We start from the raw sequence: 22,643 nt of genomic DNA on the forward strand, positions 1-22,643 counted from the left end.
GCAGACTCAGGCCAGGAAGGGAACCTGTGAGGAAGTCCGACGGCGCCTGGGCAGAGAATGAATGAGTTAAGTTCCCTGCGGTTCCTGAACCCAGGGGTTGGTTAAAGAGAAATCGAAACTCAGCTGTTAAAACCGCTCTTCTTGCTCCTCAGAACCCTTTCCTCGAGCCTCCTAGAAGCCCGTACCAGCAGCATCCATCCCTTGAAGGCTGTGGCCAGGACTCCACAGACTGTGGACCATGTACACCCGCAGTAGGGTGGTGGGCTCAGGCTTGGACTCTTCTTCCATCTCCCGGGACCACGCAGGAGCTGGGCAGAGCAGGGAGCTGGGTCTGCAGCAAAACCGGAGACAGAGTTTGGAGGTGCCAGCTCCCAGGGGCCCTAAGATGGAGAGGCAGGGGCATGCTGACCAGACGAGGTAAGGGTTTGCAAGCTGCCTTGGTAGAAGGAAGCCTTGACCCCAAACATAATCATGCACCAGGTACCTTCCTGGTCTTTGGAGTTTGAAATCACAGAGGCTTAATAACAGGGATTTTGAAAGAGTTATAGATCATTTGCCTCTTTTAAATCACCTGGGAATTGATTTATTATGCCTTGCACCTGACAGTTTGCAGACTTTTATAGCATACTCTTACGCCCAGTCCACTGATTCTTGTAACCAGCATTAAAAGACGGATGTATGCAACCTGGGCTTTTTATTCTTTATGAAAGTTTTCCTTTATTAGAGAAAGGGGGGTTCTAAATGGGACCAACATGCCAGCCAGAGTAAAGGCAGGAAGGGTCCAGATAGCCTTACAGCTATCTGGAAGTTCTCTCGTGGTCTACCTTAAAGTTTCCACCAGTACAGCTGGGAGTGAGGACCCCAGGCTCCCAAGGTCGGAATGCATGTTAAGCAGGAACACATAGGAGGCGTTCGTTCTTGAGCTGTGGTTTCAGGACTGATGATGGCTTCCTGAAACTATTGTATGTAGAGTGTCAGCGACCCTCTCCTTGCTGGGGGGGGGGTGGTGGGGTGGGGGGAAGATGGGCTCTTTTTCACTCAGCACCGTGGTTTGAAGTGCTGCCTCTGTGAATTACAACTGTACAGATGGTTTTATTTTTAGTTTCCTGCTTTGCAGCGACTTCTTTGTTGCAGGGAAGACAAATGCTGGTTGCTAAGGAGCAGTTACATAACCTTATAACCGATACATACTAGCACTGATGTTTCTTCCATCCCCACGTTTCTGAAGGCACCGAGGTTATAATACCGTTCAGTGTGGTTAGCCTTAGATGGGGCAGATGGTCAGAAAATCAACCAGAGACTGTGGAATTCCCCTCAGAATAACTGGCATCTTGCCATAATAAAAGTTCATTAATTCCAAGTCACTTGTCTATAAGCTGGTCTCACACTTTATGAGTAGTTAATGATAAAAAATCCTTTTATTAGAAAGCATCTACTTAGATATAAGCGCTTCTCTGTATACTCCTATCATCTTGTAAGCACTAAGCAATTGTATTGTATCCCTCTGTCTTCTGTTTGATGTTAATTTCTACAGCATCTTGCTGGACCAAATCCCTCAGAAAGGAACAGTTCGCTGTTAGACAATTAGAGAATTTCTTGAAAAAATTCAGTTGTTTCATGTGAGTTGGTGATCGTTGGCAATGTTAGAGAATGTTTTCTCTTTGGGTGTTTAACACCTGAGTGTTTGGACCACTCTGTATTTACCATGCCAACTTTCTGAGTTGCTTCCTTAATTAAACTGGTAGGCAAAGGGGCTTGTGGGAGTGATAAGTGACATCTCAGTGAAAGCAACAGCAAAAAATCAGGAAGGTCTTACTTATCTGGGGGAGAGAATTTAGAGGGTGTGTGTTTGTGTGTGTGTGTATGTATGTGTATGTGTGTGCATATGTGTAAGTGTGAGTGTGTATGTGTGTACATGTGTGAGTGTGTGTATGTGTGTGTGTATGTGTGTGCATGTATGAGTGTGTGTATGTATGTGTGTTATGAGTGTATGTGTTTGTGTGTGTGTGAGTGTGTGTATGTGTGTGTGTGAGTGTGTGTATGTATGTTATGAGTGTATGTGTTTGTGTGTGTGTGAGTGTGTGTATGTGTGAGTGTGTGTGTATGTGTGTGTATGTGTGAGTATGTGTGTGTTATGAGTGTATGTGCTTGTGTGTATGTGTGTGTATGTGTGTGCATGTGTATGTGAGTGTGTGTATATGTGTGTGTATGTATGTGTGAGTGTGTGTGTGTAAGATGGAAAATAAGAAAGGATGCTAAGTGTTTTAATAGTTCAAGTGTGTGGTAAAATTAACTTTAAGCTCATTTGTGGGCAACGTTCTTCTATTAGTTTGTTTTGGGCAATGGATCCAAAGTGGGGGACACAATCATGGACTTTGATGCCTAGTGGATGAGTTCAAGTTCTGATTCTCTGGTTACTTGCTTGCTGAATAACATGGTTAGCTACTACATGCCTCTGTTTTCTCATTACTCAAGGTGACATAATCTAATCCATCCTTTAAGCCAGTATTCAGTAACTGTTGGAAGCTGACAGCCGTGACTTCATTTAACATCCACTTATTGATGATGATACGATCACCCTCAGACTGAGAAAACGTTGACTTGGTAAAAAAAAAAATACCTTTTTACCAAGTAAAATACACAAGTGTTCTGATAGTTTTGTGCCAATTTGACATAACCTAAGTCCTTTCAGAATTGAGAAAATGCTCCCACCTGACTGGCCCGTGGCAAGCCTGTGGTCCATTTTCTTGACTAAAGAGTAGCGTGGGAGGGCTGAGCTCACTGAGGGTTGTATTACTCCTGCTCCCAAGTGCTATGAGAAAGCAGGCCTAGCAAGCCAGGAGAAGTCCGAATTCCAGCACTACTTTATGGATCCTGCATCAGCTTCTGCTTCCATGTTCCAGCCTTGAAGTCCAGCCTTGACTTCCTTTGGTGATAGAGTATGAACTGAGAACTGTAAGATGAAATATATCCTTTCCTCCCTGAGCTGCTGCTTTTGCTTATGGTGTCTTATCACAGCAACAGAAAGTTAAGACAGAGGTTGGTATCAGGCCATGGGGTATTTATTGCTGTGGGCACTTTGGAGAGAAGCTGAGGCATGAAACGAGGTGGCAGGGTTTGGGTCTCTGAAGAGAGCCCAGGAGAGGTTGTTGGTGAAGGTGCAGCTCAGTTTCAGTGGATCCCCTAGCATTTTGGAGAAGCCGGTGCCAGAGGATGACTGACTGCCAAGGACAGCAGCAGCTACAGAACGGAGCCAGTCGTAGCCTAGGAGACAAGCTGTGTGTGCTACAGAGGATGAGCCCACAACTGGAGCTGGCTGGCCAGACCCCGTGCAGTCTGGAGGGTCGTGAGTGGGGTCAGAAGCCAAACATTGAACTTTTAATACCATTGAACTTTGGGCTTGCTTTGATCTGACTATGACTGGGCTCTGATTCTTCCTTCTTATATTTAAGAGATTGTATAATTTTTCTTACTTTTTTTTTTTTTAACTTCATAAGAATTCACATCTAACAGAGTTTGGAATTTCACAGAGATTTTGGAATTTGAAAGAGACATTTGAGTTTTAGAAAGACTGGAATTTTAGAGAGACTTTGGTGTTTCAGAGACTCCTTAGATATTTTAGAGAGACTGGGCATTTTAGAATCTAAAGTGCTTGAATTTGTAATGCTTGTAGGACTTTTAAAATTTGGAATATGTTGTATATTGTGATATTGATATTAATGGCATCTTGGGGACAAGAAGAAAGGTTTTGGCTTAACAGTGATGTGTTTGCATATAAAGTTGACAGAAAGTCAATGTTTTGGGAATTTTGTGTGTCAACTTGACAAAAAAAAAAAAAAAATAGAGTCATTTGGGAAGAGAAAACCTCAAATGAGAAAATGCCCACAAGTCAGCCTGCAGGCAAGCCTGTGGCTAATTTCTTGATTGATGATTGATGTATGAAGGGCCAGGCCACTGCGGGTGCTCTCACTCCTGGGCCGGTGGCTTTGGGTGTGACAAGAGGCTGAGCAAGCCATGGGTCAAGTTTCTTGATGGCCTCTTGCTTCAGTTCCTGACCCCAAGTTTCTTCCTTGAGTTCCTGCCCTCCATGTCCTTTGGTGATAGGACTGTGACATGAACATATCAAAATAACTGCTGCCCCCTCAAGCTCCTTTTGGTCATGGTCTTTATTAGAGCAATAGAAAAGTAACTAAGACAACAAGTAAAAAAAACTATGAAACTCCTTAATATCAGTGATTTTTACTCTGAGACAGACTGCCAGGTGGGGTAACTTTTTTTTTTTTTTTAAACTGCATTTGGATTTCAGTTATTACAAGTGTCTACTGTTTCACATTGGCTTTTATAGTTATTTTTACCCGGTGCAGTGTACCTTGTCCCCAACTATTACAAACTATTCACACAGATTTAAAGAGAAAAAAAAATCTTACATAAACTTGTATTCCAAAGCAATTTTTTTTGTTCTCTGTTTTTTTATTTTGCCTGCTTCTAAGCAAATCTTACGCACGTCTATATGGATATTAGAAGGACATGTTTCTAGCCTGATGATACCCAATTGTGGGCAATAGGTTCTTGTCTGTGTTGGTGTTAAAAGCTTGATGCTGTCTAAGGAAAAGTAAAAAGACATTCTGAAAAAGGATCTATCATACAGAACTTTACCATACAGCAGTTAACTTTAACATAATTTATACAGAAATCTGGCTTACCGAAACACATCTGTGGTCTGCTGTACATGGAGTTCTACAGAGATTTAAAGATTGAGCAGCAATAACAGCAAATACTTAGGAAGCACTTACTGTGTCAACAGTGCATCACACATACTAACAACCTGACAGTCACACAGGATCTCTAGTTCTGGATATTTTCAAAATATGGGAATGATGATCTACTTAGCAAACTTCATAAGGATTTTTGAAAATCTATCTGATGGGATAGATACTTCTGCAATCATCATACAAATAAATCTCTGTGCCTGCTATAAAGGAAAGCCAGTGTCTGAGCTAGTTTTCAGTGCAGGAAAATATTTCCCAAGATAGGTTATTTAAACTGAGACCTATGGGAGAATGAACTGTATGTGTATATATGTTTGTTTTGTAGGTTATGATGATGAGATTGTCAACTTGACAGGACTTGAAATTATTTAGGAGACAAGCCAGCAGTTAGACATGGGAGGATTAGATTAGCCTCTGGGAATGCCTGTGGATAATTATTTTGATTAGGCTAATTGAGGAGTGAAGACTCACCCTAAAGGAGGGTAGCATCATATACCCTGGCCTTGGGTAGAGGGTTGCATAAAGAGGAGGAAGCTAGCTGAGTCTAGTCAGTATGCACTACTTTTGTCTTCCTGACTGAATGCAATATCAGCTGTCCCTGCTGCCTTGGTTTCCCTGCTATGATGGACTTCACCCTTGAACTAGGAGCCAAATAAAACTCTGGCGGTTTGTATGAAAAGGACCCTATAGACTCATATGTTTGAACACTTATTTCCAGTCTGTGGAACTGTTTGAAAAGGATTAGGAGGTGTGGCCTTATTGGAGGAGGTGTGTCACTATGGGTGGGCATTACGGTATAAAAGTTCCATACCATTCCAGTTAGCCTCTGTCTTTGGCTCATGGTTGATGCCTCTCACATAGTAGCTCTCGGCTACTGCTTCAGTGCTGCCCCTGCCTGCCTGCTGACGTGCTCACTGCAGCCATGGCCTGGGACTCTACTAACCTCTGGCCTATGAATCTCAAATGTTTGCTTTTATACATTGCCTTGGTCATGGTGTTTTATCACGACAGTAGAAAAGTAACCAACACTAATACTCACAGTGATGGAAAAATACAAAATATGAGGTTTACTTGCTTTTTTTTTTCTTCCTTGTTTGCTTGCTTGTTTTGGCTTTTCAAGACAGAATCTTCTCAGGTATCCCACAATACCCTGAACTCATTATGTAGCCCACACTGGCTTTGAACATGTGATCATTTTGCCTCAGCTAGATTACAGACATGCTCCACTACCCCAGCTTTCAAGCAACACAGTGGTAGTTATTAGAGCCTATAAAAACCAATTTACTATTTCCTCTCCACTACAGTGCTCCAGATTTCAATTTCCTGTCTCCCTATGATTAAAAGAGAATAAGTTTTTGCCGGTAAATGCTAAATGGCATGAAAGCATTGGGTTTATTCTTCCTGGAGATGGAGGACTGGCTGGTGCAGAATTTTCTCTTAATGTTATGAAATAATACTACACTGGAAGAGTTCAATGGTTGTCTTAATGAGCAATCTTTCCAATGGCTCAATATAAATGGTTATTCATTAGGGGATTATTTAACTCAACTCCCAGACAAGGCCTATAAACAGTTAGAAAGTTTGTAACATAATAGCTAGTGTTTAACTCCTAATGATAATGATGCAGTTCAGTGAGCTGGGTAGGTACCTCAACAACTACCAAATTCTAATAGCAAACTAATTAGTTAAGCTCTGCTTACATAGCTTACCCTTGGCATGATAAATGTGTGAGAGCATTGCAAGATTGCGGTAGCACAATTGCAGATCAGTTATGGCCCCAAATAAGCTGAGTACCCTTCAATATAATCGCAAAAACAAAATAAACAAGCACCAAAATAACAATCAGGTGGGTTGCTCATGTGCACTAGGAAAGTTCTCTACCACTAAGTCAGCGGTAGAGAACTCTTCTAGTGTATACAAAGCAGTAAGGGCAAGCCAGTGTCACCAGAAAAAAAAAAAAAAAAAAAAAAAAAAAAACAAATAGAAAAATAAAGTACTTTAAATGCCAAACTATGCATTTTGATCTTGTACTTAGAGGAACATGAACGTTATTGAATTTTATCTTCAAAATAAACACTTTACCACATGACAGATGAGGAGAGTCTTGAAAGATTAAATTTCCCAAATTTCCATTGCTTTTTCAAGTCAGAACTCAAACCTAGGACTTTCTACCAAAGTAGAATCTGCTCAGGTGCTGTGGGAGGAAGTGACATCAAAACCACCTGTGTATTTATTGTTTTATGTTTACATTAAAAAAATATAGTAGGTCAAAGAGAGTACTTATATAAAAGCAGTAATGTGTTTGCTTTCTCACAGCTTTGCTGGGAGAAACAATTTCTTTAGCCACCTAACCTTTGGTTAATAGTAGAGATATCCATAAGAAAGTCAGTTTAACAAGAAGAAAGAAGTATTTCGTAAGTTATATGTAACACAGGAGCCTTTAGAAAGGATGACACAAAGATACAGGGAAATGTATATTGATAACTGTTCTCCTTACCACGAAAATTGCTTGACGAAAGCAACTTAAGGAAGGTCTGTGAAGGCTCGATGCCCCAGTGTAGGGGAATGCCGGGGTGGGGAGGCGGGAAGGAGTGGGTGGGTCAGAGGGGGAGCACCCTCACAGAAGCAGGAGGAGGGAGGATGGGATAGGGGTTTTCTGGAGGGGAAACTGGGAAAGGGGATAACATTTGGAATGTCTTCTTGATGGGACAGTTTCATGGTGAGTAGAGTTTATGCTGGAGGCTTGGAACAATGTGACCACAGAGAGGACAGAAAACAAAAAACAAACAAAAACCACAAACAAGTAAAAACAAATCAAGAAACAAAGCTGGAATTGGAACAGAAGTGTTCATAACTTTAAAAAGTTTCCCACAAGAACTACACTGCTACCAGCCAGGCCCCATCTCTTAAAGATTTTACACACTATAAAACAGTACCACAAGTGGGTAGAGAGATGGCATAGCAGTCTAGGGCACTTGTTGCTCTGGGAGAGAACCTAGCTTCAGTTTTTAGTATCTACATCATGGCTCATAACCATCAGCTACAACAGCTCTAGAGGATCTTATATCCTCTGCTGACGTCCAAGGGCATCAGGCATTTGTATGGTGCACATACCTATATAAAGGCAACATGCACATAAAATAAAAACTAAACATCTAAAATCAAAATTTAAAAACAAAATACTGCTAAAAGCTGGGTACCAAGTGCCCAAAGCATGTCTTTGTAAAAGACATTTTGTAGATAATCACACATATTATTTTTTATCCATAGGTTTTTAAGGAGGATGAAAAGTTTGCAGCTATGTGATTGGTTGAAAAGGGTTAGGAACTAATAATCCATGAAACAAAGGAGGCCCTTTCATTTATCTTCTACATGTTAGAGAAGCCCATCATGGTCTGCTTTTAGGAGTAGGGAAAGACAGATCTTCCTGCTTCTATCTTCTCAAATGTCAAGGTGTCATATTTTGGAAAAAATGAACCTAGACTCCTATCACTATTTCTAAGTTATTTTCTAACTGACTTAGGTAAGTGTGTGTGCATGAATCTCCTTTTCTGTGATGTTTTCTACAGATGCTATACAGATTTGTTGCCCCCTGTTAGGTAGCTTGTTGTCACTGTCTCTAAGCAACCTTAAGTACATGATGATTTTTGATCAAAGCCTACATTGAAGGATTTGTTTGATGATATGACCTAGAACATGTTTCAGTATGTAGGCTTAGATTTTTCTCAACCTACTTTATTTAGGGTTCTTAAATGTCTCAACCTCCCATCTAGCCCACTGACCAGAGGGAGAGGAGAAAGAAGGTTTATAGAAAATGGGGTAATAGACTGCTTAGAAGTAGTTCTTTAGGGCAATTCCACTCTTCCTTGTCAGGATACCAGCAGTCCAGTTCAATAACAAACACCAAACTTCAATCAGTAGCGGTAGCCCAATCCAGCAGAACCTGCAAGACCCCTGCAAATCATCCCGATCACTGTAGAAGTGGCCAGAGTCAGCCAGAATACCAAGAATTCTTTGGCTTGTTTCTCTCTACAAAGTCAAGACAAGCGAAGACCAGCAAACACCAGTGGAGAACAGCAAACACCAGTGAAGAACAGCAACGTGTTTCATAGTGCTGCAATGCAAACGTGCCCTTTCACGGTCTGTGGGGTTCTATTTATATTCTTTTTAAACATCCCGTCCCCTTTCAAGTGTCTGCTTCAGTAATAATCTCATACCCTCTCACAAGACAACTTGCAGGGAAACATCACTTGACACAGCTGAGTTTTTAAAGAAACCAGATACTTCCACTTCATCAGTATGTATGAGGAAGATATATACAACAGAAAAGAAATTTCACAAAATAATTCTCATCACATGTGACACTGACATTTTCTATTCTTTTGTGTGTGTGTGTGGTACATACATGTGAGTGTGCCCGTGCATGCATATACATGGGTTAGCCAGAATAGAGGACGCTGGGTGTGTTCCTCTATTACTCCCTACCTTTCTACTCTGAGGTAGGACCTCTCGCTGAATTACATTTACATTTTTGCCTAGGCAAGGTAGCCAGTGAGCTCTGTGGCTCCGCCTACCTCTGTCTCCATAACACTGGGATCACAAACACACAAAGCAGCTATGCCTAGCTTCTCACATATGTGTTGGGGATTTGAACTGAGGTCCTCATGATGGCAGAACAGCTGCTCTTACCCACTAAGTAATCACTCCAGTCTCCATTTTCCATAAAACAAACTCATTGCATGATTCCATAAAGCACTAGTGGGTACCACCTACAGTCTGAAAAGCACAGTTCAGTGCAGAGGCGTTCGTCAGATGGGATGGAAAGAAAGACATTTTTAGTTTTTAGTTTGATTAGATCAAATTTACCTTCCTGTTTATAAAGAAAGGTATAAATTACAGTCCTGTTAGAATAAATTTTCAACTTTTTTTGTGTTTGTGTGTGTGTGCTAGCCCCTGCTTCTTGATGTGGTATGCATTTGTGATCTGCCAAGTCTTGGGGAGCAATCTTTTTTTTTTTTGTTCAAATACAGTATCATCAAAAATGAATGGACATTTTTCAAAAAGCCTTTGACAGCTGCAACAGTGAAACAATAAATCAACGGGATGACGAGAGCCCGAAAATGCATAATACCTGTAATAATCAGTAGAAGGGTTGCAGAAATGAGAAGAAAATGAAACTTAGCTCAATTACACAGTGAGGTGACTCACTTCAAAGTCAGGAGAGTGCCGTGAGGTTATGGATATTGTTAAGGTTAATTGCATCTATTCAGAATGTATTTGGATCTGAGACAAAAGCTTGGGAGGAAAAAAAATAATCAAAAGGAACATACTGCTTAGGAAGGTTTGTTCTTTATCAGAAAATCAGCTGTGACAGCTCCTTTGTTCTGAAAGGTTTGTGGTTTTCCCTCCAAATGTGACGATTAAAGAACAATCTATTAAAGAAATGTAGAAAAAGTCAAGATTTTCTATCATTAAAATCCAAGGGGTACAGCAGGGTATGGTGGCACACATCTTAGCAGTTAGAACACTGAGGCAGGGGGATCACTAAAGTCCAGTCTGGACTATGTTAGTAGGAAGACATCTTGTAAAGAAAGGGAGAAAGGAAGGAAGGAAGAAACAAAGAAAGGCAAGGGCAGACCAATTGTACCCGTTAGTTCTACTGTTAGGAGATGGTGATGAATCATTTTTCTTTCTTAATTTTTTTTTTTTTTTTGTGCCTTTTTTGAGATAGGGTTTTATCTAATCCAGGCTGTCTGCAAACTCCTTGAACCAAGATTCTTCTGCCTCTGCCTCTCAAGCACTGGCATTAATCCTTTCTTTAAAAATCCCCCTACCTCCAGATCATGAAATATTCTATAAGACATTATACTCAGACTTCTTAAGGGTATGAATCACGAAAAGGAGAAAGTCAAGTAAATTGTCCTAGATTAACAGTCTGCGGAGACCTGTGAAATTTTCGACTGATTCCAGGATAAGGTGAAAACAGGAAAGAATTAAATGAAAAATTTGAAATGTGAATATAATTAGGAAAATTCCTTGGGTATGGTGATGTTTTTATGTGTGACTAGGATAATGTCTTTTTCCCCTCTTGGAGGTACGTGCTAGAGTGTTTAGGGAGTATATACCACGTGGTTTGGAGAGAGAAATAACTGTGAAGTTCAGAAGACTACAAGGGGAGAGTGAACTGATGGTCTTTGTCTGAGTAACGTGGCCTTCTCTGTGTGTGTGCACTGTGAGGATGTACTGGACAAACGTTGTGCCCTGGAGCTGAGTACCCACCCCAGCCCAAGGCTTCTAAAGAATTTGAAAATAATACTTCTTGGTAACATCCTAAAGCTTGTTTTGTTTCTCTGCTTCTTGTTTCCTTTTCTCTTTGGAACCCAGAGGACTTAAAGGCAGATTGTTTCACAGAGCTATGTTCTTAAGGTTTTGCAGTTTATTGTAGGTATGTTTTATTTCAGTAGATTAAGGAGCAAAGCCTAGGCTCAGAACTATGCTGCCACTTGCATGGTTACAACATTTACTGATTTTTTAAAGTTATCTTTCCCATATACCATTTAGTCTCATGCAATGGGTCTCAGTCCTCCTGGGACACATGGAAAAGGATCAAGAAACTCTAGCGTAGATATTAGAGTGAAGGACCAGAATCATGAGTATGAAAAGAATGTAGACAAACTATGTTTATGAAAAAAGATGCAGACAGGGATTAATTCATAGCATGAGAAAGGGATGGACTAGTAATGAGTGGGGGGTCTTGTACTGAAAAGCAGCCTTCATATATCATATATATCAATAATACTGTCTACAAAATGGCTCCTTCACATGGGCATTCTAAAGTAAAGCTTTATTTTTCCTACAAGATGCCCAAAGGCGCAAACTAGGGCTGGTAGGAAAGCTTAGCAATTATAGTAGAATAGCGTTGCTCTCTTTTAATTTTTATCTATGTGTATACACACACATATGTGTATATATCACATCACATGTGTGTGGGCACCTGTGAAAGACAGAAGAGGACACAAGATCCTCTGGAGCTGGAGTTCCAGGCAGTTGGGAGCCACTGCATGTGGGTGCTGAGAGCTGAACTCAGATCCTCAGCAAGAGGAAAGAACAGTCTTAACAACTAGGCTCCTTCTCCAACTTCTGTTACTTTCTGATGTTATTTTTCTTAAGTTAAATTTACTACTCTTGTATGTGTGTAGTGTGGTACACACATGGCTTGTGTTCTGAGGTCAGGGATACTTTTGGTAGTTTTCTTCTTCCACTATGGATTACAGGAATCAAACTCTGGAAGTGAAGCTTATGTGGAAAACATGTTTCACCTGCTTGGCTATGTTTTTGGACTCAAATTATCTGAAGCATTTTCTACCTAGGAAGTGGATAATTGTCCCCATTTTTAAAATGGGGGGGAAAATGAGCAACTAAATAGTTTGCTCAAAGTTGTTAGTTAGGGAGTAGTGGTGTGAGGCTTGACCCGGGTGGTCCTAGGTCAGCAGTAATGTGATAGCTTTGTAGTTAGAGGGCAGGCAGAGTGCTTAGACCTTTGAGCATCAACTCTAATCTTGACCCTTTCAGGGAGAAAAGGCATGGTCTATTTGACCTGCAAAAGCTGTGCGGTCACTGTCGATCTGTTCCGCTGACTTAATCTTTAGAAGATAGTCTTTGCCCAGATGCTTGCTCTCTTTAAACGTTTACTTCAGATTCTCATTTTCTGTTCCTGTCATTGTCTTGAGGGGGAAATCTTACTATCTTTCTTAGCCAGTGTCGAAGTCTGAGGCTGGTGTTCAGCATCCGGAGCACCTGAGAATTCACTCACACACTCCTGTGGCCAGCTAACCTAGCTGCTTCTCGGGATGCCTGTCTGACTGCAGCCTTGGGAGATGGATATTCTCTTTCTAAGACGACGACCAGATTGTTTACCAGCCACTGGAATAATGGTAGATTAGTTGGGTATGGTGTCATATACCTGAAACCCAAGCTCTGTAGAGGCTGTGGCATCGAAATGGAGAGACCAGAGCCAGGCTGAGCTGCATCCTGAGACCCGGATCAGAAAACACACACACAATCAAACGAAACCCTAAGTATGATGTTTCTTAGCTGCAAGGCAAACATGCCAGGTGTCCGGCACTCAGCACCCTGCCCTCATCAGACCTAGTGTCAGAACTGGTGTGAAGTAGCTGCTGATCGTATGGTGGGCTGTGTTTAGAGGACTGAAGTCTTTCGTCTCTGACCCACAGGCTAGTTTATTAACTTGCAATAGTCATCAAAATTTCACACCTGACACACAGTCTGAAAACACAAATTTCTTCTATTTTCCCCCCCTGAGGGAGCACTTTGATACATTTTATAAATTTACCTATCAACTGGTTCCCATCTCAAAGATGGCAGTTCTCTATGGTAATTTTTTCATGGATATTCTTTGTGTATCTTTAGTGTTAATTGTTGGTGATAGCTTTCTCTTTTTCTGTATGTTAGTGTTTATTGTGTGGAATTTTAACTGAAGCGCCATAACATTTCTTGTCCACACTCTGGAGCTGTGCATTTCAGCTGCCTGTCTTCCCTCAGTTAAATTAGTAATACAGGCATAAACTATGTATCAAGCCATGAATCTCTGGTAGGGTGTGTTTTTCTAATCTGTGTAAACTGGTCATATCTCATCAAGACACAGGACGCCTGGGCCATGAATTTATGTGCATGCGTACCTGTCCTTTTTCTAATGTGCACAAAGGTTTTCTTTCCTGGGCTCTTGCTTCTTTTTACCTAGTGTGTTCTCTTTCTCCTTTCCAACAGAAGCCAGCGGGGAGATACTGTTGAAATAATTTTTGTGAGTTCACCCAGACCAAAGTGTGGAATGCTGGATCAGGGTTAGTGGAGCGCCACGGGGTCAAGGGTGTTCTAGCCAGCACTATCTGGTTTGGTTCTCGGCATGAGAATTTAGATTGTTTGTAAAGGAACTCTAACAACATAAGGGCCTCGAAAACATCCAGTTATATTGGTTAAAAATACTAAGCTTCATGGTGTGGAGAGATACCTCAGTGGTTAAGAGCCTTGGCTGCCCTTCCAGAAAAGCTGGGTTCAATTCCCAGTACTTAAGTGGCAGCTCGTCTGACGCCCTCTTCTGGTCTTTGCAGGAACTGCATATACACAGCACACAAGCATGACACCCACACACAAAATACAACTGTAAAATAGAGGGTGAAAACTTTAAGCTTAGCATTTTCACACTGAAGACCATGTAACAAAACCAACATGGAATCCCATAAAACTGCTGGGTGCCTTTCTTCTCCCAGGCATTCTCCCAACTGCTAATTGTTTCTGAAATTAAAGTTTCCTTGAACTACTAAAAAAAAAAAAAAAAAAAAAAAAAAGCAGTCACTAGGGAAACTGAGGTTCACGTTTGCGGTTCTTAGTCTCAATAAAAGAAATTAGAAAGGGACTCCAAAGGAAGATCAAGGGCAATGTTTTAGAGTTTAAGAGAAAGAGATGGTACGGGTTAGAGGATAATCCCAGCAGCTGCCAGAGATGGAGGCAAATGCTTATCAATTTAGACTTGGAAGAGAAATAAAACTTTATTAAAACAGGACAGAACTCACTGAAGAGTGGACATTAGTTAATGAGCCAAGAAAGGAGCATCTTGGTATGGAGTGAATGGTTTTTTTATATCCTCCCCACCCAGCCCCCTGCTGCCTGTTTGCACATTCAGAGCTTTCTTTCACACATTTTTTGTTCATTGGATGCCACCGTGGGGAAGACGAGCCTCTAGTCTTGCTCTGAAGAGGAGTTTCTTTGCACGTCCATCTTGAGTCAGCCTTTTAAGTCCCTACTCTTCATTACAGCATCTAGGCAGGTTTTGCTAAGGGCATAAACTTCACACATGTATTATTCAGTTTGAAGCTGTCTGTAAGTCACTCAGCTTTCCCTTCCTGAACGTCTGCTATCTAGTACACTTTGTTTTTCCAATCACCCCAATGCTGGTCTTAATTAGAAATTTAAATTACACCGGGTACAGCCTGTACACTCCAGGGGATATATGTATGTAGCATCTTTGCTGGGCAATATATTTTTCACAGCTTGCACACAGCAGTTTTTCACAGAGTGTTTATGGATGGGATGCCGTGAAAATGGCTCAAAAGTGTGCATGAGAGAAACCCCTGTGTAACTGTCCTAGAGTCCTACAATGGAAACATGGCTAGCCCATCCTTTTCCTCAAAACATTTTCTTTAGTATGTGTATATGTGCCTGTGTGTGAGAGAGAATGTGTGTGTGTGTGTGTGTTTGTGTATGTATGTGTGTGTTGTGTGCATGTGGAGGCCAAGGGCCGAATATAGTCTTCAGTTGCTTCTCCATCTGTGTTTTGAGACAGGCTCTGTAGCTGAACCTGGGGCTCACTGATTGGCTGGCTGGCTGCCTAGCAAACTCTAGGGATCTGCTTGTCCACACGTCCCCACACACCAGGGTTACCCCTCTGGGCTTTTTACACAGATTCTGGGGATCTGAACTCACACTCCAATGCTTGCACGGCAAGCACTTTTACTTGCTGAGCCTCCCCCCCCCCCTTTAAAAATGGCATAGAAAAGACCTTTGTCTTTGCCTTAGACTGTTGTTTCCTAGGTCCACCTCTGTCCCCTGGAAGTGTGCTGTTGGAAATTGGACACAGCTTTCCTAACAGATATTTCATTAAATTTCAATGAGGTAATTAAGGAAGCCCATTTTCAAAAATATACATTTGTCTCAGCAGTTTGCATGTTGCTTCATTAGGAAATGACCAGAATGCTAAATCTAGGTCGATTAAGTTTGTTGGGTCTGCAGCTCCCGAGTCCACTTGGTGACGGAGTTGCCACAGAGCTAAATAGCGAAGGTCTGCTGTGGGTGGAAACTAATTGGCTGAGAACATTAATAAATTATACTTGCTATTCATGTCAAAAAAAGTTCAGAGGGAAGAGATGAGTATTTTTGATCTTTCAGGGCTGTGCACTCTGCCACGCAATATTAAAAACTAAAAGCAGAGCCGGGGACTTAAGCGTCTCTTCCCACGGCGAAAGGGAGAGATAAAAACTAAATCACTTGGCAGTGCTTTCTTATATTATGATGTTTTCAGTTTGGCATTTTCAGTCAATAAAATATTGCTAAGGCATCCTCTCACATAAAACTCGTATTACCAGGACCACTGTCTGTGTTAGGCTAAAACGCTTTTGATTAAAACCCTTTGCTTCCGGGGCTATAGCCACCTCTTCCCTCTTTTCCTGTTTACGGTGTGTATGGTAGGATGCAGCCCTGTTCCAGGACAGTTCCTCGTATGTGGACCAGGGAGGGAGAGAGATGGAAATAGTCCTATGAGGTTACACTGTCTTCTGTGCAATGAGTAGTGTTTGTCTCTGACCCACGAGTCTCGTGTCTTCTATGATTGACAGATGCTAGACCTGATCAGGCTAGAGACTCTAATATACAGTGTTTAATAAACACATCCCCCTCCAAATTTCTTCTGTCATTCGTATGAGCATAATGACAGGCTTGGGAAAGTCCCTGTGAAATATTCTTAGCACACTCATTCGCCATGTCTCCAGCTTCTCATTCTTCCCTGTGTAGCCTGGCTGATCTGGGACTCGGTATATAGAGTGGGCTGGACTCGGACTCACAGAGATTAGCCGCCTCTGCCTCTCGAGTGCTGGGGTGAATGGTGTGCACCACCGCTCGAGACCTACATTATCTTTTCATCAAAACATCCCAAGACAGTTTCTTGGTGCTTGTGTGTTGCCGTAACAAGATACCTAAGGAGGGTGATGCATTTCAAAAAGAGAGATTCGTTTGGTTCACAAATTTGGTGGCCAGAAAGTTTCAAGAGGATGGTATCAGCAGCTACACACCCTTGGCTATGGAAGGTGGTGAGGTAGAAGATCAAGAGGGTGGCTCTTCTGTGACAATGGCATTAGTCCATTGTAAGAGCAGTGTCCCATGCCTATAACTTCTCTTAAAGGTCCTACCTGCTCTAAACACCAATACAACAGGAGGTGTGACTCTTCTGCAGGAGTGGCTCTCAGGTGTGGCCCTGCTGTTTGTCGCTTTTCCTGTTGTGCTTGAGAAGGAACTAAAAGAGGAAGGGCTGGTGGGAGGCACGTGGTCACACCGAGTGAGTCTGCACTTGGGAAGCAGAGAAATGAACACTGGCTCTCTAAATACTTTCTTGTTCCCCCACTTATTCCATCCACATTCGGGGCGGGCCATCCCTCTTTAATCCAGCCTCTGGGGAGCGCCCCAGGTTCAGAGGCGTTTCTCCTCGGAGATTTTAAATCCAGTAAAGATGATGATGATGAAGATGAACCACTGAAAACATCAACCTGGAACCTTTTTTTTTTTTAAATGCCTGTAATTGAGCCTCACCCAAGAGCCACTGAATCAGAAACTCTGCCCTTTAACAAGCCTGCCAACAAGCCCTCCAGGAGATTCTGATGTATGGTAAAGGTTAAAAGTTGTTGATGTGCAGCATAGGCAAATATCCAGCCTAGACTCTGCATCACAGCCTCAGCCCTGAGAACGGTGCAGCAATTTCACAGTTGGCCTTTAAATCCAGTGCCTCGCGCTCCGGCTTTAAGGCTCGGCAGAATCGCCGTTGCATCCTGTGGAAGTTCCCAGATACTCCTCATAGGACTGCAGCACCCCCAGCGCCTATAAAGTGGTGACAACTGAGGAATGAGACTGTCTTTCTCCGGGTGATCAAAGACTATGCAACAGATAAGGGATTAATTTCCAGCAGCAGCCTCCCAGTTCTGCATTCATAATGGTGTATGAGAGCTGGGCTACCCATGTGCTGTCTGCTGAGATGCCTTAGGTAATTGGGCGCCCAGCAGCCCCATTTGCATGCAAAGGTGGTTGCACACCTCACATTACAAGTCTAAAATTAAAGTCCAGGAGGAAGCTGGCTGAAGGCTCACAGAACAGAAAATAATGAGATAAGGAAAAATGGCTTCAGTTAATCAGCACTTTTGGCCTCTCCTGTTCTGTCTTTGCTAATTTGCCCTTAGAAACGGTACATCCAAGGAGCAGGAGAGACGTCGCAGAGTATCTAGGGTTTCTGGTTTAAACATATATTTACAAGCTGGCTGCATGTATCCACAGCATTTTCTCCCCAACTGTACCCTATGTACGCTGCAGTCTACTGCTGTCCTATCGTTTTGCTTTATGGAGTATCGGTGCTCTGGCGGGACCACACTCATTGGCTCAGAAAGAGCCACTCCAGCGCAGGCTCGCAGCCGGGATCTGTGACACTGTACTTCATCAGGCAGCCACTGTGAGCCAGGCACCATGCCATCGAGCTGGAATACACACCGATGGAGTTTGCCTCTGCCCTTAAAGGTTCACCGTGTTTTATGCATCTCGGCGACCCTAGTATCTAAGTGTGGAATATTTTTGCTTACAAAAAAGAAGGGTCCAGGGAGATGTCTCAGTGGGCAAAATGCTTGCTGTGCACACAGAAAACCTGACTTTGGATTCCCAGCAGCCAGGGGAGAGGTCCAGCATCGACGGTGTGTCTCTAACCCCAGAGGTGCAAGGGAGGGATGTGGAAGGGGCAGAGATAGGGGCCCTTTGCTCAGCCAGGCCAGTCAAAATAGGACAGCTTCAGAGAGACTTCCCATCTCCATAAATGATGATGATGATGATGATAAGGTGTCCAGAAACAGAAGGCACGTAGTGTCGACCTCAGCTCCTTACACACCCACACACAGACAGAGCCACACAAGAACACACAGATGTTTGGACTGCACCCTCTAAAGAAAGAACAAAGATAAAACTAAAAAAAAAAAAAAAATTCTTTCTTGATTCCCATGTGCCAAGTCCCTGGGCTCCTGATCACTTGTGTTCAGCCTATGTCCTCAGGAAATCGAGGAGGCAAAGGGATCAAGGCCAGTCACACGGGCCACAAAGATGTGGCTGCACGGCAAATAACTTGGACTCTTGTTTGTATGAACAAAGAACACCCCAGACGCCCCAGTGTTTCTTTTTCTCCTAAGGTGAGCCTCCAATAAGTTTCGCAAGCGCCACCTAGAGGAGAGACACCCTACACGGACAGTCTCCCCCAAACAACCCATGGAGATCAGTAGGAACTAGTCACCCAGGCTTTGCTTTGTGTCCTGCACCTAGATTAGAAGGTGGCAGAGAGCAGACAGAGCACTCTCGTAAGAAAGGCTGTCTTCTTCAACACGCGTCTAGTGGTATCAGAAGGAAGATGGTCTGGTGCTTTAGGTTCCGCAGGGGCCTGTCACGAAGATAACCATGGTTTCCCTTCATTCCAGCTCAGGGACATACACCTTGATAGCACCAAAGGAGAGCCGGAGGCAGAAGACACAGAGAAGTAAGCACATAGTTCCACCCGGCGCTCAGGACGCGCCTCCCTTTTACAATTGTGTTTTAAAAGTAATCTTATTCTCTTACTTATAGAGACTTAGGGGGTCTTACTGAGGTCTTTAAAAAAATCTTTTACAATTACACTTGTAAGATTCATTCTATTGTTAGCACTTCTAAATTTGTTTCTCTACATTAGTAGCAGAGCTCATGGGCTGAGCGACTGTAAGTTTTGGGTTTTTTCTTGGGTTTAAACAACTTCACACCTATTGTTATTGTTTGGATCTTGTCCCTGATATACCAAGTAAGTTGGTAGTGATATCTTAATGGTGCTATGAATACCTTTGAAACAGACAAGCTGTCTATCAGAAAGATTATGAGGGAATGTGTACCTTTTAAAAATATGTTCCATCCCTCCTTAATGGATTTTCCCCTCTGTATTCTTATTGTTCTGTCAATCTACCCTCTACAATCTGACCTTCTGCAATCTGTATAATCACCTTTTTCCCTAGATAATTACACCTTAATCTCTGGCTGTGCTCCTTGTACTGAGGACATGCGTAGCAGGTTTAATTGCGGGACAGTAAATAACGCCGCAGCATAATTTTTAGTTGCAAGGGGAGATACTGTTCACATGGTTCCCCAGGACCATGTGTGACTGTCCATGTCGGCCGTGTTTCCAGCTCTGGGATTCTGTGCCCTCCCTTCTTAGGTTATTGGTAGGGAATTCGGTGACTAATGAGACCATGATGGCATAGCTAGGAAAGTAGTTATCCAAAGGGACCACACTGGACAGGTATCAACCAGGGTGGTCCAGTGAGTCAGCATAGCAAATCACAGTGGTCTTCCGTGACTATGGGAACTATAGACATTATCCAACAGAACCCCAAGGTTCCAACATCTTACAGAATTTGAGTACAAATTTCTAACAGGGACTAAAGTGTGAGATTAGGTTATAAGCTGGAGCAACAGGACTAAGTCTCCTGGATGTCCCCTGCTGTCTCCATTCTTTGGGCAATGAAGAATACCAAGACCCAAAGTGCACAGGGCAGAGCCCCCCTCCTCAGAGTTGCAGCCAGTTTGAGAAACACTAAAAGTAAAGCAAATCTAGGCATCGGAATTCTTTGAAGATGTATATTTACCCAGATCTTATTGACACATGAATATTCTAGTTTTTGTACACATTTGCTATAGAAAAGCTTTCGAAATAATTCATGAGGTTTTAAGAATGTCGGTGTTGGGAAAACTATATTTCTTTGTGTTAGTAGGAATTTAGCTGTTGTTCAAATTTGTACCTTCTGTGGGGACACTTAGGATCTGCTAGGGGTGGGCCCTGCATTACTGGGGGCTGTTAGGGTTGGGAGTTATCAGCGTTTCATGCTCAATTTTTCCCTGATCTCATTCTGGAAAACTCATTAAGTGCTGTCTGCTGGGTGTTGATGTTTGGAAGGACCAGGTTACTTTTCAAATGCTAATAACTGATGACTTGCTTTCTCACCCGGTTAGTTGCTGAGCAAGAACTGGCCGACCTGGAGAGGTGGAAACAACAGAACAGGGCAAAACCAGTTCACTTGATTCCACAAAGGCTGGGTGAGTAGCAAACAGAGCCATAGGCAGGGTCATTGGCAAATCCTGCTGAGACAGGCTAGGCCTGCCTTTCTTTACTCCAAGGGCTTGGTTTATAGTAGCTCTTTCTGCTGGAGACAGAATTCATCTGACAGGAAATATTCAAATGTGCAGGTTGATTGCTGTCTCTGGTTTTATGTAAGGAGCACACGCATCTGCCACAGTTGTGTGGGGATCAGATGATGGCTTAATTGGCAAATAATTTAGAGCCTCTTAGATGATCAGCTCTGAAGAGAGCTTACCTGGGGCGCTGCATATTCCCAGTCACAGCACTAGTCAGGATGCAAGGGTAAGCCAGCATCACAACATAGACATGCTGGGTTAGAGGCTAACATGGCGAAACGGAAGGGCGAGTCAGTTTGGACCTCGGAATGAGAGTAAGCTGGGGACCCAGCTGTGGGTACAAAGATGGATGTCTCTTGGGTTTTCAGGCTAGGGCTGGAGGGACATTTGAGTTGGCAGAGCAGGTGCTGCTGGGGTGAAGGGCTTTCTGGGTCTTCTGTGTGTGGTTTCAGGCCTTCAGAGGGATGCCTCCACCCCTACCCCTACCCCCACCCTCACTCCCAATGGGAGTCATTTGCTTCCTGTTTTGCTTTCTCTTCACAACCAGTCTTAGCTTAGTGCATAGAGGCTTGGCACAGTTTTAGTTATTACAGAGATACCTTGAGTTAGAAGCCACGTACCACCATAGAAGTCTTAGAGATAGAAGGGTAAAAAGAAGCTAATTAGAAAATCTCTTAATGAACGAAAGATATAGAACTCTAAGTGTAACTCCACATATGTCACCTTCAGCCAAGTAAACCAGACTTGAGGAATACAGTCCAAACCTGTCCTCCTTGCTAGGTCTTCTCAAGTGCTCTTTCCCATGGTTTTGAGGTGAGGTAAGAAATTACAGATTTTTTTCCCCCTTTGTTGTCTTTTGAGACAGTTTCATTCCAGTAATTAGCACTCAGTCCTAAGTACTGGCCAGACTCGTTCACTCCAAGATGACTTTAGATGTATATTCTTTCATGACATCCTTGTTAGAACTGCAGACAACAGCACTGTATCCATTCTCTTCCAACTCAGGGACACAGGATATCCATGAGGCAGCCATTTTCTTTTCAGAGACAAGGTCTCACTGTCCAGAAGGCTAGTCTTCCACCCAGCTCTGTGCCAGCATCAGCCACATGCTCCTGAGGACCCATTGGCCATAGACTTGTGTGCCTTTAGGCTTGGATCTCCTCAGGTTCTCTGGTGCTCCTAGGAATGCATGCTGAGGGTGATTCTCACTAAAGCTCTGTCATCCTGGTATGAAAACTTTCTTTCCCAAACACAATCACAGATGAGGTGGAACTTAGGAAGACATCCTGCCTCAGCATTCAACCTGGGGGTGGGGAGAGGGAGAAAAGAGGGGGAGTGAGGGGGAAGGGGAAGAGGAGAGGGAGAAGGTGAAGAGAAGAGGGAGAAGGGGAAGAAGAGAGGGAGAAAGGGAGAGAGAGGAAGAGGAGGGAGGAGGGAAGGAGGGAGGGAGGGAGGGAGAGAGAGAGAGAGAGAGAATATTAGTTTTTTCTAAGCACATAGTCATTGATAAGTTGCCTCCAGGGAGAGATCACACACAAACAAGAATATTTGGGCAGCAAACTGGTCTTGAAGGATTTAAAAACTAAATAGGATGTGTAGTTGGTCGGGTAGGGAAGAGGAATGGATCTGAGAAGAGTTGGGGGAGGGGAGATGAATACAAACAAAACATACTGTATGAAATGCTCAAAGAACTCATGAAGATACTGGGGAAATGAGTGGGTAATAAAGAGTACATGCATCTGTAGGGCCAAGAATCTGGAGGGTTCTTATGCAGGAGTAGTGTTCAGAATTCTTAGCAAAGGCAGAATTGCTTAATGTCTAGTGTGGTCCTTCAGGCACGGTTTCAAGCTA

General features: G+C 42.9%; 1 protein-coding gene across 1 annotated transcript in view; it reads left to right on the forward strand.

Moving 5' to 3' along the window:
• Positions 1 to 238: 238 nt before the first annotated feature.
• The window catches only part of EPSTI1 (epithelial stromal interaction 1), a gene marked incomplete at its 5' end in the record, with an annotated part of 96,576 nt that continues 74,171 nt past the window's right edge, over positions 239 to 22,643 (forward strand). The window contains 3 exons of the mRNA XM_080917057.1: positions 239 to 417; positions 19,055 to 19,113; positions 20,610 to 20,693. Coding sequence (XP_080773183.1) covers positions 239 to 417; positions 19,055 to 19,113; positions 20,610 to 20,693 — 322 coding nt within the window. The remainder of the gene's footprint in view (positions 418 to 19,054; positions 19,114 to 20,609; positions 20,694 to 22,643) is intronic.

The sequence above is a fragment of the Micromys minutus genome, assembly GCF_963924665.1.
Source record: "Micromys minutus genome assembly, chromosome: 5".
In the NCBI taxonomy this organism is placed as follows: domain Eukaryota; kingdom Metazoa; phylum Chordata; class Mammalia; order Rodentia; family Muridae; genus Micromys; species Micromys minutus.